This window comes from Hypanus sabinus, unplaced genomic scaffold, assembly GCF_030144855.1.
Source record: "Hypanus sabinus isolate sHypSab1 unplaced genomic scaffold, sHypSab1.hap1 scaffold_670, whole genome shotgun sequence".
NCBI lineage: Eukaryota > Metazoa > Chordata > Chondrichthyes > Myliobatiformes > Dasyatidae > Hypanus > Hypanus sabinus.
The window spans coordinates 116,758-131,906 of NW_026781524.1; the positions used below are offsets into that span (position 1 = coordinate 116,758).

Genomic DNA, 15,149 nt, shown 5'->3' on the forward strand with positions numbered 1-15,149 from the left:
CATTTTCTATTGGTCCTATATCTACCCTCAACTTTCTTTTATCCTTTATATACTTAAAAAAGCTTTTAGTATCGTCTTTGATATTAGTCGCCAGCTTCCTCTCATAATTCATCTTTTCCTTCCTAATGACCTTCTTAGTTTTGTTCTGCAAATTTTTAAAAGCTTCCCAATCCTTTATCTTCCCACGAGCTCTGGCTTCCTTGTATGCCCTCTCCTTTGCTTTTACATTGGCTCTGACTTCACTTGTCAGTCACGGTAGTGTCCTTTTTCCCTTTGAAAATTTCTTCTAATTTGGAATATATTTGTCTTGCACATCCCTCATTTTTCACAGAAACTCCAGCTGCTCTGCTGTCCTTTCTGCTAGTGTCCCTTTCCAGTCAACTTTGGCTGGAAGTTCCTCTCACATGCCATTGTATCCTTTATTCCACTGTAATACCGATAAATTGGAATTTAGTTTCTCCTTCTCAAATTTCAAAGTGAACTCGATCATATTGTGATCAATACCTAATCCAGCACACCTTTAGTGGGCTCAACAATCTGTTCTAAAAAGCCATCCTTTAGACATTCTACAAATTCTCTCTCGAGGTTCAATACTGACCTGGTTTTCCCAATCCACTTTCACGTTAAAATCCCCAATGATTATCATGACATTGCCCTTCTGACACACCTTTTCTATCTCCTGCTGTAATTTGTAATCCACATCCCAGCTGCTGATTGGAGGCCTGTATACAACTGCCATTAGGGTCCTTTTACCCATGCCATTTCTTAACTCAACCCATACTCTACACCTTCCAATCCTATGTCATCTCTTTCTAATGATTTAATATTATTTCTTATACACAGGGCCACACCACCCCCTCTGCCTACTAACCTATCATTCCAATACTCAGTAAAGTGGTGGTTGGGTGTGTGAAGGTGTTGATCAGACTTACTGCTTGGGTCTGGTGGTCCTGGTGTGGATGCTACGTAGCCTCCTCCCTGATGGTAGAGGGACAAACAGCTATGAGCAGGGTGGGTGGGATATTTCATGATGTTGCTGGTTTTTCACTGGCACCTTGATGTATATCGAGTCTGTATATACCCAGGTCTTTACCAAAAAAAAACCAGCTTTGTCTTGCGGAGAGCTATTTCAAGGGCAAAGAGACAATTTCAAATGAAGTTGGAGACGACATCGGATGTACAACTCTGGCAGGATTAGGGTTAGGAACATTAGTTCCTATAAAGTGAAACACAGTAGCATAAATGGCAGCGATGCTTCACTACCAGGTGAACTCAACGCCTTCTATGGACTCTTTGAAAGGGAGAATATAACTACGGCTGTGAAGATCCCTGCTGCATCCGGTGACCCTGTGATCTCTGTCTCGGAGGCCGATGTTAGGCTGTCTTTAAAGTGGGTGAACCCTCGCAAGGTGGAGGGCTCTGAAAACTTGTGCCAACTGACTGGCGGGAGTATCTGAGGACATCTTCAACCTCTCACTGCTACGGGCAGAAGTTCCCACTTGGCAACAATTATACCAGTGCCTAAGAAGAATAATGTGAGCTGCCTTTCTTTTACCCAGTAGCACTCACATCTACATTGATGAAATGCTTTGAGAGGTTGGTCGTGATTAGACTGAACTCCTGCCTCAGCAAGGACCTGCACCCACTGCAATTTGCCTATCTCCACAATAGGTCAGCGGCAGACACAATCCCAATGGCTTTAGACCACCTGGACAACACAAACACCTACGTCATGATGCTGTTCATCGACTATAGCTCAGCATTTAATGCCATCATTCCCACAATCCTGACCAATAAGTTATAGAACCTGGGCCTTTGTACCTCCCTCTGCAATTGGATCCTCGACTTCCTAACCAGAAGACCACAATCTGTGCAGACTGGTGATAACATATCCTCCTCGCTGACAATCAACACAGGCGCACCTCAGGGGTGTGTGCTTAGCCCACTACTCTACTCTCTATATACACATGACTGTGTGGCTAGGCATAGCTCAAGTAACATCTATAAATTTGCTGATGATACAACCATTGTTGGTAGAATCTCAGATGGAGATGAGAGGGCATACAGGAGTGAGATATGCCAACTAGTGGAATGATGTCACAGCAACAACCTGGCACTCAACATCAGTAAGATGAAAGAGCTGATTGTGGACAAAGACAAGGAACACATACCAATCCTCTTTGAGGGATCAGAAGTGGAGAGAGTGAGCAGTTTCAAGTTCCTGGGTGTCAAGATCTCTGAGGATCTAACCTGGTCACAACATATTGATGCAGTAATAAAGAAGGCAAGACAGCGACTACACTTCATTAGGAGATTGAAGAGATTTGGCACGTCAACAAATCCACTCAAAAACTTCTACAGATGTATCGTGGAGAGCATTCTGACAGACTGCATCACTGTCTTGGATTTGGGGGAGGGGGGGGGCACAGGACCGAAAGAAGCTGCTGAGGGTTGTAAATCTAGTTGGCTCCATCTTGGGTCCTTGCCTACAAAGTTCCCAGGACATCTTTAAGGAGCGGTGTCTCAGAAAGGCAGCATTCACTATTAAGGACCTCCAGCACCCAGGGCATGCCCTTTTCTCACTGTTAGGAGGTACAGAAGCCTGAAGGCACAAACTCAGTGATTCAGGAACAGCTTCTTCCCCTCTGCCATCTGATTCCTAAATGGACATTGAACCCTTGAACACTACCTCAGTTTTACAATCCATATTATTTGTTTTGGCACGACATTAATCTATTCAGTGTACTGTCATTGATTTACTTACGATTCCTCTTCTATGTGTTGCTGCTAAGTTATCAAATTTCACGACACAGATAACAAACCTGATTCTGTTATGTCCTTAATGGCAAGTAGGCTGTTACAAGACAAAGATGTGTTAAACAGTTTTTAACTAGAGCCTTCCTGTCTGCCACAGTGCAGCACAGTACCTGCAGTGGTGCAGCTTCTCAACATGCCCTCTGTTGCATGAGTATGAATGTGCAAAGACCAGCTCTCTTCAGAAAGAGGCATTGGTGAGCTTTCCTGATTGTGTAGGATGAGGTCTAGGCACATGAGGGAATGCATGTTTGTGCACTTCCAGAAGTTTGAAACAGCTTGCAGTTTCCACTTCTGTGCTGACGATGTAGAGGAGTGTGAGTGGTGAGAGCTCTCCTGAAGTCGATAACCATTGAGGAAGAAGTTATTTGTCTGGCACAAGGTCTGGAGTTCCTCCACCCTGCAGGCCATCTCATTGTTGCTGGTGATGAGCCACAAGACTATCATTGTTTCTTTCCCTCCACCACCTCTCCAACCCCTTAAATCCATCCTCTACTCCTGCTCCCTCCTCACCACCACATAACTCTCCCTGGGTCCACCCTAACCTCCCCTCCCCACTGTCCTACCTCTCCTCCTTCAACTCCATACCCCCTTCCTCTCTCTCCACCCCACTCCCCTACCTCACTACCCCACCTCCCTACCCACTCTCTCCTTAGACACCCTACTCACCTCTCCCTACCCTACCTCACTACCCCACCTCCCCATCCACTCTTTCGACTCCACTACCCCACGTTCCTTCACTGTCCTATCTCCGTACCCTCTCTCATTCAATTGCCCCACTTCAGCTCTCTCCATTGTCCTACCTCCTTCGATTCCTCTACTCCACTGCCCTACCTCACTATCCCACCTCCCTCTCCCATCTTTCTTCCTTCGCCCCCTCCCTACAAAACTTCTCTAACCCCGTTCTCGCTCGGCTCCCCTCCGCCCTTTCGTACTCCCCTTCCATCACCTCCCTCCCTCACCCTGTTCTCCCTTGACGGCCCTACATCTTCCCCTGTCTCTTTCCTATCCCTTCCTTCCTCACTTACCACATTGCCTCCGCTCCTCGCCGTTTCCCGCACCGCCATCTTGTCCCGACCTGCCCCGCGCGGCGAACAGGAACAATAAAGTTTGTTCAGCCGCGTCTCCATGGTAACAGCGCGGACTCTGCGGCCTGCTGCTCAATTCGACTCCCTCACTAACCTACGTAAGATAATAATTTTTGGAGTGCGGACTATGGGGAGAACGATAAGGAGGTGGCCTGTCCCTCGATGTCGCAGAAACGAAGGAGCTGGTTGTGGACTGCGGGAGGAATGGAAACAGGCTCTCCCCCATTGACATCAGTGGATCTGGGGCTGAGGACCTCGCGTGGTCTGTACACACCGGCTGTGTGGTGAAAAAGGCAGCTCAGACAGTTGAGGAAGTTTGGTATGGACTCGACAGGGCCACAACTGACTGGCTGGATCACTGCCTGGTACGGGAACTGAACCTCCCTCAATCGAGGACTCTGCAGAGAGTGGTGCGGGCAGCCCGGCGCATCTGTAATTGTGAACCTCCCATGATTCAGGACGTTTACAGAGACAGGAGCGAAAGAAGGGCCCGAAGGGTCACCCCAACCACAATCTACTCCAGCTGCTACCATCCGGGAAACGGTAGCGCAGCGTAAAGGCCAGGACCAACAGGCTCCGGGACAGCTTCTGCACCAGGCCATCAGACTGGTTTGAGTGTACTGGATATTACATTGACTGTTCTACTTATTATAAATTACTATGATTGCACATTTAGATGGAGAGGAAACGTAAAGATTTTTACACAGGTCGAGTCTGTGGTAAAGAAGGCAAACATTTCAAGGGGAAAAGAATATAAAAACAAGGATATAATGCTGAACCTTTATAAGACACGAGGTGAACTGTGTACAGAGCAGTACGGTGTGAATTCGGTATAGAGGGTTATGGGGTACAGTGGGGTACGGGGTGAACTGGGTACAGAGGGGTACAGGGTGAACTGGGTTCAGAGGGGTACGGGGTGAACTGTGTACAGAGCAGTACGGTGTGAATTGGGTATAGAGGGTTATGGGGTACAGTGGGGTACGGGGTGAACTGGGTACAGAGGGGTACGGGGTGAACTGGGTACAGAGATACCGGGTGAACTGTGTACAGAGCAGTACGGTGTGAATTGGGTATAGAGGGTTATGGGGTACAGTGGGGTACGGGGTGAACGGGGTACAGAGGAGTAAGGGGTGAACTGGGTACAGAGGTGTATGGGGTGAACTGGGTACAGAGGGGTACGGGGTGATCTGGGTACAGAGGGGTACGGGGTGAACTGGGTACAGAGGGGTACGGGGTGATCTGGGTACAGAGGGGTATGGGGTGAACTGGTTACAGAGATACAGGGTGAACTGGGTACAGAGAGGTACGGGGTGAACTGGGTACAGAGGGGTACGGGGTGAACGGGGTACAGAGGAGTAAGGGGTGAATGGGGTACAGAGGAGTACGGGGTGATCTGGGTACAGAGGGGTACGGGGTGAACTGGGTACAGAGGGGTACGGGGTGAACTGGGTACAGAGGGGTACGGGGTGAACTGGGTACAGAGAAGTACGGGGTGAACTGGGTACAAAGGGGTACGGGGTGAACGGGGTACAGAGGAGTAAGGGGTGAACTGGGTACAGAGGGGTACGGAGTGAACTGGGCACAGAGGGGTACGGGGTGAACTGGTTACAGAGATACCGGGTGAACTGGGTACAGAGATACAGGGTGAATGGGGTACGGGGTGAACGGGGTACAGAGGAGTAAGGGGTGAACGGGGTACAGAGGAGTAAGGGGTGAACTGGGTACAGAGGTGTATGGGGTGAACTGGGTACAGAGGGGTACGGGGTGATCTGGGTACAGAGGGGTACGGGGTGAACTGGGTACAGAGGGGTACGGGGTGATCTGGGTACAGAGGGGTATGGGGTGAACTGGTTACAGAGATACAGGGTGAACTGGGTACAGAGAGGTACGGGGTGAACTGGGTACAGAGGGGTACGGGGTGAACGGGGTACAGAGGAGTAAGGGGTGAATGGGGTACAGAGGAGTACGGGGTGATCTGGGTACAGAGGGGTACGGGGTGAACTGGGTACAGAGGGGTACGGGGTGAACTGGGTACAGAGGGGTACGGGGTGAACTGGGTACAGAGAAGTACGGGGTGAACTGGGTACAAAGGGGTACGGGGTGAACGGGGTACAGAGGAGTAAGGGGTGAACTGGGTACAGAGGGGTACGGAGTGAACTGGGCACAGAGGGGTACGGGGTGAACTGGTTACAGAGATACCGGGTGAACTGGGTACAGAGATACAGGGTGAATGGGGTACGGGGTGAACGGGGTACAGAGGAGTAAGGGGTGAACGGGGTACAGAGGAGTACGGGGTGATCTGGGTACAGAGGGGTACGGAGTAAATGGGTTACAGAGGGGTACGGGGTGAACTGGGTACAGAGGTGTACGGGGTGAACTGGGTACAGAGGGGTACGGGGTGAACTGGGTACAGAGATACAGGGTGAATGGGGTACGGGGTGAACTGGGTACAGAGGTGTATGGGGTGAACTGGGTACAGAGGGGTACGGGGTGATCTGTGTACAGAGGGGTACGGTGTGAACTGGTTACAGAGATACAGGGTGAACTGGGTACAGAGGGGTACGGAGTGAATGGGTTACAGAGGGGTACGGGGTGAACTGGGTACAGAGGTGTACGGGGTGAACTGGGTACAGAGGGGTACGGGGTGAACTGGGTACAGAGGTGTACGGGGTGAACTGGGTACAGAGGTGTACGGTGTGAACTGGGTTCAGAGGTGTACGGTGTGAACTGGGTTCAGAGGGTACGGGGTGAACTGGGTACAGAGGGGTATGGGGTGAACTGGGTACAGAGGGGTACCGAGAGAACTGGGTACAGAGGTGTACGGGGTGAACTGGGTACAGAGGTGTACGGGGTGAACTGGGTACAGAGGGGTACGGGGTGATCTGGGTACAGAGGGGTACGGGGTGACCTGGGTACAGAGGGGTACGGGGTGACCTGGGTACAGAGGTGTACGGGGTGAACTGGGTACGGGGTGAACTGGGTACAGAGGGGTACAGGGTGAACTGGGTACAGAGGTGTACGGGGTGATCTGGGTACAGAGGTGTACGGGGTGATCTGGGTACAGAGGGGTACGGGGTGAACTGGGTACAGAGGGGTACGGGGTGAACTGGGTACAGAGGTGTACGGGGTGAACTGGGTACTGAGGGGTACGGGGTGAACTGGGTACAGAGGTGTACGGGGTGAACTGGGTACAGAGGTGTACGGGGTGATCTGGGTACAGAGGGGTACGGGGTGAACTGGGTACAGTGGGGTACGGGGTGAACTGGGTACAGAGGTGTACGGGGTGAACGGGGTACAGAGGTGTACGGGGTGAACTGGGTACAGAGGTGTACGGGGTGATCTGGGTACAGAGGGGTACGGGGTGAACTGGGTACAGAGGGGTACGGGGTGAACTGGGTACAGAGGTGTACGGGGTGATCTGGGTACAGAGGGGTACGGGGTGAACTGGGTACAGAGGGGTACGGGGTGAACGGGGTACAGAGGAGTACGGGGTGAACTGGATTCAGAGGGTACGGGGTGAACTGGGTACAGAGGGTACGGGGTGAACTGGGTACAGAGGGGTACGGGGTGAACTGGGTACAGAGGGGTACGGGGTGATCTGGGTACAGAGGGGTACGGGGTGATCTGGGTACAGAGGGGTACGGGGTGACCTGGGTACAGAGGGGTACGGGGTGAACGGGTTACAGAGGGTACGGGGTGAACTGGGTTCAGAGGGTACGGGGTGAACTGGGTTCAGAGGGTACGGGGTGAACTGGGTACAGAGGGTACGGGGTGAACTGGGTACAGAGGGGTACAGAGAGAACTGGGTACAGAGGTGTACGGGGTGACCTGGGTACAGAGGTGTACGGGGTGAACTGGGTACAGAGGTGTACGGGGTGAACTGGGTACAGAGGTGTACGGGGTGAACTGGGTACAGAGGGGTACGGGGTGAACTGGGTACAGTGGGGTACGGGGTGAACGGGTTACAGAGGAGTACGGGGTGAACTGGGTACAGAGGTGTACGGGGTGAACTGGGTACAGAGGTGTACGGGGTGATCTGGGTACAGAGGGGTACGGGGTGACCTGGGTACAGAGGGGTACGGGGTGAACGGGTTACAGAGGGTACGGGGTGAACTGGGTTCAGAGGGTACGGGGTGAACTGGGTTCAGAGGGTACGGGGTGAACTGGGTACAGAGGGTACGGGGTGAACTGGGTACAGAGGGGTACAGAGAGAACTGGGTACAGAGGGGTACGGGGTGACCTGGGTACAGAGGTGTACGGGGTGAACTGGGTACAGAGGTGTACGGGGTGAACTGGGTACAGAGGGGTACGGGGTGAACTGGGTACAGTGGGGTACGGGGTGAACGGGTTACAGAGGAGTACGGGGTGAACTGGGTACAGAGGTGTACGGGGTGAACTGGGTACAGAGGTGTACGGGGTGATCTGGGTACAGAGGTGTACGGGGTGAACTGGGTACAGAGGTGTACGGGGTGAATGGGGTACAGACGGGTATGGCGTGAACTGGGTACAGAGGGGTACGGGGTGAACTGGGTACAGAGGGGTACGGGGTGACCTGGGTATAGAGGGGTACGGGGTGATCTGGGTACAGAAGGGTCTGGCGTAAGCTGGGTACAGAGGGGTAGGGGGTGATCTGGGTACAGAGGGGTACGGGATGATCTGGGTACTGAAGGGTCTGGCGTAAGCTGGGTACAGAGGGGTACTGGGTGATCTGGGTACAGAGGGGTACGGGGTGAACTGGGTACAGAGGGGTACGGGGTGAATGGGTTACAGAGGAGTACGGGGTGAACTGGGTACAGAGGTGTACGGGGTGAACTGGGTACAGAGGGGTACGGGGTGAATGGGTTACAGAGGAGTACGGGGTGAACTGGGTACAGAGGTGTACGGGGTGAACTGGGTACAGAGGTGTACGGGGTGAACTGGGTACAGAGGTGTACGGGGTGAACGGGGTACAGAGGAGTACGGGGTGAACTGGGTACAGAGGTGTACGGGGTGAATGGGGTACAGACGGGTATGGCGTGAACTGGGTACAGAGGGGTACGGGGTGAACTGGGTACAGAGAGAACTGGGTACAGAGGGGTACGGGGTGACCTGGGTATAGAGGGGTACGGGGTGATCTGGGTACAGAAGGGTCTGGCGTAAGCTGGGTACAGAGGGGTAGGGGGTGATCTGGGTACAGAGGGGTACGGGATGATCTGGGTACAGAAGGGTCTGGCGTAAGCTGGGTACAGAGGGGTACGGGGTGATCTGGGTACAGAGGGGTACAGGGTGATCTGGGTACAGAAGGGTCTGGCGTAAGCTGGGTACAGAATCAACAGTTTTACTCTGGCCTCTGTCCTTTGACCTGTTTGGCATGGGTTATTCTTCCCAGAGCCAAAGTATGAAGCCCTGATGCAAGGGGGCATAACTCTGCAGCTCATCGTGGTAGGTAAGGACATAAGAACTTAAGAAATAGGAGCAGGAGTCGGCCATCTGGCCCATCGAGCCTGCTCCATCATTCATTAAGATCATGGCTGTTCTGGCCATGGACTCATCTCCATTGTCAGCCTTTCCCCTGGAACCATGTCATTGTGTAAGCCTGGCTTGTGTAAACAGCGTGCAAGAGAAGTTGTGCTCCTCTTGGAGGATGAATCAAAATATTTTCCGGAACTGTGATGTTTCTAATTTTTATTGCCATCTTTTGGCTGGGTGCACCATGGACGTTGCTTGCATGTGGTTTACACAAACCAGGGCAGTACAATGTGGACAGCAAACTGTTACTCCTCTCCACGTAGCTGACGAATCCGAACAAACGTACATTTCAGCACCAGCGGCGTGGCAGGAGTTGCCATTCAGCGTTGAACTCAGCAACAGACTGCCTTAGGGACTCGGCTGCAGATTTTTCTCTCCGGCTTTCCCCATGAGTGGGTGTGGCCCCAAGGCAGAGGAGGTTTGACATAAAAAATTTTCCTTTCAGATGAGCTGCCCACCACTGCTGCTAAGCCCCATCTGCCCAAAGCAACTGGTAACCCAATGTAACAAAGGCACTTGTACCCACCTTCTCTCCTTCCGTCAGTAGAAACAGCAATGCCAGGCTCAGAAGCAAAGCCACACGAGAAGGCCAGGAGCTGGACCTCGTGATCAGAGGCTGTTTGTGACGCAAGTCATTAGAAGCATTTACTGGAGTGTCCTTACTCCATCCCTCACCACCTCCACCCAGGCTATGGGAACTTGAAGGAGCTGTTTTTATAATTAACTTCCTTCATACTCAGTATGCACCTTGGATAGTGTAACAATAAATACAGTCAATTATCTGAAGCAATAACGTTTGCCTTTGTTGTACAACTATCTTTGGAATTCATCATTGGGAAATTCACAAGGAAGGGGTTTAACGATTAGCGCTTAATTACAGGCTGGAAGTTTAATGCAGTGTTTCATCCTGTAATGAGTGGCTCTCAGTGCTGTGTCTGTGGAGAGCATCACAAGGGCTTTCAGACTGCTGAGAGGATCTTTGTGTCTCTCTTCCACCCATCAAAAATATTTGAAAGTACAAAGTAATTTTTGTTATCAAAGTACATAATTGTCACCATATACAATCCTGAGATTCATTTTCTTGCAGACACACTCAATAAATCTATGGAATAATATCCATCACAGAATCAGTCAAAGTCCACAACACTTGAGCATTCAACTGGAGTGCAGAAGACAACAAACTGTACAAAAAAGAAATGATAATAATAATAGTAAATAAGTAAGCAATAAATATCAAGAACATGATATGAAGAGTCCTTGAGTCCTTGGTGGGAACATTTCCGTGACGGGGTGAGTGAAGTTGAATGAGGTTATCCCTTCTGGTTCAAGACCTTGCTGGTTGAGGGGTAGTATCTGTTCCTGATGGGTTGATTGTGTGTGTTATCAGGGTGCTGCATCCTCAGGACCCTTAGCATTGTCCACAATCCCTCCCATTTATCTAACAATCTCTTTGACCCCTTATTATCAGGCAGGAAGTACCATAGCAATAGGACAAGAGCTGTTCAGATGGGGAAACAGCTTCCTCCTCCAGGCCGTGAGACTCTCTGCCACCACCCAGGTCTCGTCACGCATAAAGTGCCAGTAGTGGATACAGTTTACATGTTTAACGTATCATAAATGCATTCGAAGATTTAAAGTATGTTGATTATTAAAGCATGTATGCAGTGTACAACCCTGAGGCTCGTCTTCCCACAGACAGCCATGAAACAAAGAAAATCATGGAACCCACTCAAAGAAAAACATCATTCCCCACATAAAAAAGTGAAAACACAAAATCAAAACAGACCAGGTGAAAGTTAATTTAGCTCAGTGTTCATTATTTACAGGCTGCCCCAATTGAAATAGCCAAAAAAAGGAGCGAACAAAAAGCAGAGAAGAACATCATAACGCGAACTGTGTTGACAGCATTGAGGGAGGGAGGGAGAGAGAGAGCATTAATACACAGGGACCTTCCTTCAGGGAAATCACAATGTGAACTGTGTCGACAGTATTGAGGGAGAGAGAGAGAGACCATTCATACACAGGGACCTTCCTTCAGGGAAATCACAATGTGAACTGTGTCGACAGTATTGAGGGAGAGGGAGAGAGAGAGAGAGAGAGAGACCATTCATACACAGGGACCTTCCTTCAGGGAAATCACAATGTGAACTGTGTCGACAGTATTGAGGGACAGAGAGAGACCATTCATACACAGGGACTTCCTTCAGGAGCAGCAAGCGAGAGGCTGGTCGATGGCGTGGAACCCACTCATCTTCTGCACCCGCCTTGATGTATTCAATCTTCCTTGAAGCTTTAATTGGTGAGATTGGCAAGAAGTGGAGGCCACTGGCCTTCTGGAATCCTCTCAGAGACAGCAAGGCGCTAGATTGCTAGCCCAAAAACACACAATCAAACTAGATCACAGGCTCCAACAATTGCAGAACCACACTTGAAAGGAAAAAGAGGTTTCAAATGCAATGTTGGCATTTATTTCAAGGGGAATAGAATATAAATACAAGGAGATAATGCTGAGACTTTATAAGACACTAGTCAGGCTGTACTGAGTATTGTCAACAGTTTTGGACCCCATATCTCAGAAAGGATGTGTTGTCATTGGAGAGAGTCAAGAGGAGGTTCATGAGGATGATTCTGAAAATGAAGGGTAACCTTTTACTACAGAAGTAAGGAGGAATTTTTTTAGCTGAAGAGTGGTGAAACTGTGGAATACTCTGCCACAGACTTTAAAATGGAAGTAGATAGGTCCCTGACTGACTGGGACATCAAGGGATATGGTGAGTGGACAGGTGTATGGGTTTGAATGGGATCCAGGATCAGGCATGATGAAATGGCAGAGTGGACTTGATGGTCTGAATGGCCTAATTCTGCTCCTATGTCTTATGGTCTAAGATGTAAAAGGAGTGAAAGAAATAGTTTCATGGACCATCTGGAGGATGTTGCCCTTGGTAGTGTTTGCTGGCACCATCTTCTCCATTGTTGATGCATCTTAATATTTGTTCATTTACATGTGGTAATACTGGTTTACATGTTATGTGTGTGAGTTACATGTACTGTGTTGTGCACCTTGGTCTGGAGGAACATTGTTTCGTTTGGTGGTATGCATGTGTACTGTTGAATGACAATAAGCTGAACTTGATACGGTTTGTGAAGGATGGGTGTAAATGGCTGCTTGATGATTGGCAGGGACATGGTGGCTGTTACAGCTTGTATTACAGAACCTGGAACAGTACAGACCCTTTGGCCCCACGTTGTTGTGCCAAACTTCTAACCGACCTCAAGATCACACTAATCCTTCCCTGCCACATAGTCCATTTTTCTATCAGTCATGCTGCTTTTCTAGAAGTCTCTTAGTGCTCCAAAAATCCCACCTCCAATAACCTTAAAATTATGTCCTCATGTCTTAGAAATTTCCATCCTGGGAAAGTCTCTGGCTGTTCACTCAACCTATGCCGCTTATCATCTTGTCATCTCTATCAAGTCTCATCCTCCTTCCCTCCAAAAAGAACACCTTAAACTCGCTCAACCTACCTTCATAAGACATGCTCCCCAATTCAGGCATCATCTTTGGTAAACCTCTTCTGCACTATCTAAATCTTCCACATCCTTCCGATCACAAATAAGAGAAAATCTGCAGATGTTGGAAATCCAAGCACCACACACAAAACACTGGAGGAACTCAGAAAGTCAGGCAGCATCTATGGAAAGAAGTATGGTCAATATTTTGGGCTGAGATCCTACATCCTTCCCATAATGAGATGATCCCATAATGATCTCCTCTGGTTTTATAAAGCTGCAACATTACCTCACAGCTCTGGAACTCAATTCCTGACTAAAGAAGGCCAACACACCGTATGTCTTCTTAACTACCCTATCAACTTTCTCAGCAATGTTGAAAGATGTATGGATGTGGAACCTAAGATCCCTCTGTTCCTTCACACTGTTAAGAGTCTTCCCATTAACCCTATATTCTGCCTTCAGTTGCAACCTTCCAAAGTGAATCACATCACACTTTTTCAGATTCAGCTCCATATGCCACTTCTCAACCCAGCTATGCATCCTGTCAATGTCCTGCTGTAACTTACAACAATCTTCTGCACTATCCACAACTCCACCAACTTTTGTATCACCTGGAAACTTACTAACCCAGCCTCACACTTCTTTATCCAAGACAGGAGTCCCAGAACAGAACCCTGTGGTTTACCACTGGTCACCGACCTGGCCTCCAGACAGAATACACTCCATTTTCTACCACCCTCTGCCTTCTATGGACAAGCTAATTCTGAATCCATTTAGCCAAGTTTCCTTAGGTCCCATGTCTTCCACTTTCTCAGTGAGCCTACCATGGGGAACTTTGTCAAACACCTTACTAAAATTTAAAACATCACATTCACTGCTCTACCTTCATCAATGTGCTTTGTCATATCTACAGAATTCAATTAGGCTCATCTGGCATGATCTACCCCTCACAAAGCTATGCTGACTGCCTCTGATCAGACTATGCTTCTCCAAATGATCACAAGTCCTGTTTTTCCACTATTGAGGAAGGCAATCTCCTCCCACCCTTCCCGTGGTAATCTGGGCTATATCTCATTTGATCCTGTGGGTTTTCAGAAGTTCCAACACATTCTCTTTCTTAATGTGTAGGTCCTATTCAGTGTCTCCACCTCCATAGCTCTTGGCGATGAAGGTGTAGTGGTATGGAGGAGCCACCGCACAGGATCAGGAAAAAATGTAGAAATCAAAAAAAAGTAGTATTCAGAACTTTGAGATTATTTATTTACTGATTGAGATACAGCGTAGAGTAGGCTCTTCAAGCCCTTTGGGCCAGCTGTCCGCAACCCTTTGATTTAATCCCAACCTAATCAATTTACGAAGGCCAATTGACCAACCAACCAGTATGTCTTTGGACTGTCTGAGGAAAACAGAGCACGCAGATGAAACCCACATGGTCACGGGGAGAACATACAAACTCCTTACATGCAGTGGCAGTAATTGTCGCTGGTACTGTACAGTGTTGTACTAACCACTATGCTACCGTGCTGCCCTACTTTATGTGTTTAATCTTGCAATGTAACAAAATGGAACCTGTACAATCCGAGAGTGTTTTGCTATAAGCTAAGTGTGTACGCATCAAAAGGCTTGTAATATCCTGATCATTGTTCACTGAATAACTCAAGGGGAGATTGATAAATATTAGCCTTGAGTACTGCAGCTGTACCCCAGTGATCTTGCAGAACAGATAATAGCTAAAGAATGGACTCAAAACTTGTATAAAAATGAGCTTTGTAAATCAGCTGCCATCAGTGAGCAGTTGAGTTGTTTCTCATTGCTAACAATAAACACGTCTTTGAACAGATCCACTGCATTTTTAAACTCCCTGAACCACCTTGACTCTCTTCAGAATCGGAAACAGAATGATGAGGTGGTGTTCATGGGTTCAATGTCCACCCAGAAATCAGAGGTGCAGAGGAGAAGAATCTGTTCTTGAACCACTGAGTGTGTCCCGTCTGGCTCCTGTATCCCCTTCCTGATTGTAGCAACGAGGAAGTGGCTTGTCCTGGGTGGTGGGGGTCCTTTAGAATGGGAACCACCTTTTTGAGGCACCGCTCCTTGAAGATGTCTTGGATACTATGGAGTTCAATGCCCACGATGGAGCTGACTAATTGAGCAATGCTGTGCAGCTTAACTCAATCCTGTGCTGTACAAGGATTGTCCCAGGACTTGAGGACCCAAGTTAGAGGG

At 49.2% G+C, this 15,149-nt stretch overlaps 2 protein-coding genes across 4 annotated transcripts in view; one reads left to right on the forward strand and one right to left on the reverse strand.

Annotated features, from left to right (window-relative positions):
* The window catches only part of wdr46 (WD repeat domain 46), a 73,830-nt gene extending 69,340 nt beyond the window's left edge, over positions 1 to 4,490 (reverse strand). Inside the window, exon 1 of one of the 2 annotated variants that reach the window (XM_059962385.1) lies at positions 3,843 to 4,490. In XM_059962385.1, the coding sequence (XP_059818368.1) occupies positions 3,843 to 3,944 (102 nt within the window). In that variant the 5' untranslated portion in view covers positions 3,945 to 4,490. The remainder of the gene's footprint in view (positions 1 to 3,842) is intronic. The other variant, XM_059962383.1, reaches the window with a different exon arrangement.
* The window catches only part of LOC132389825 (uncharacterized), a 93,830-nt gene continuing 83,064 nt past the window's right edge, over positions 4,384 to 15,149 (forward strand). Inside the window, exon 1 of one of the 2 annotated variants that reach the window (XM_059962388.1) lies at positions 4,384 to 4,519. The gene's annotated coding sequence lies outside the window, so the exon portion shown is untranslated. The remainder of the gene's footprint in view (positions 4,520 to 15,149) is intronic. The other variant, XM_059962387.1, reaches the window with a different exon arrangement.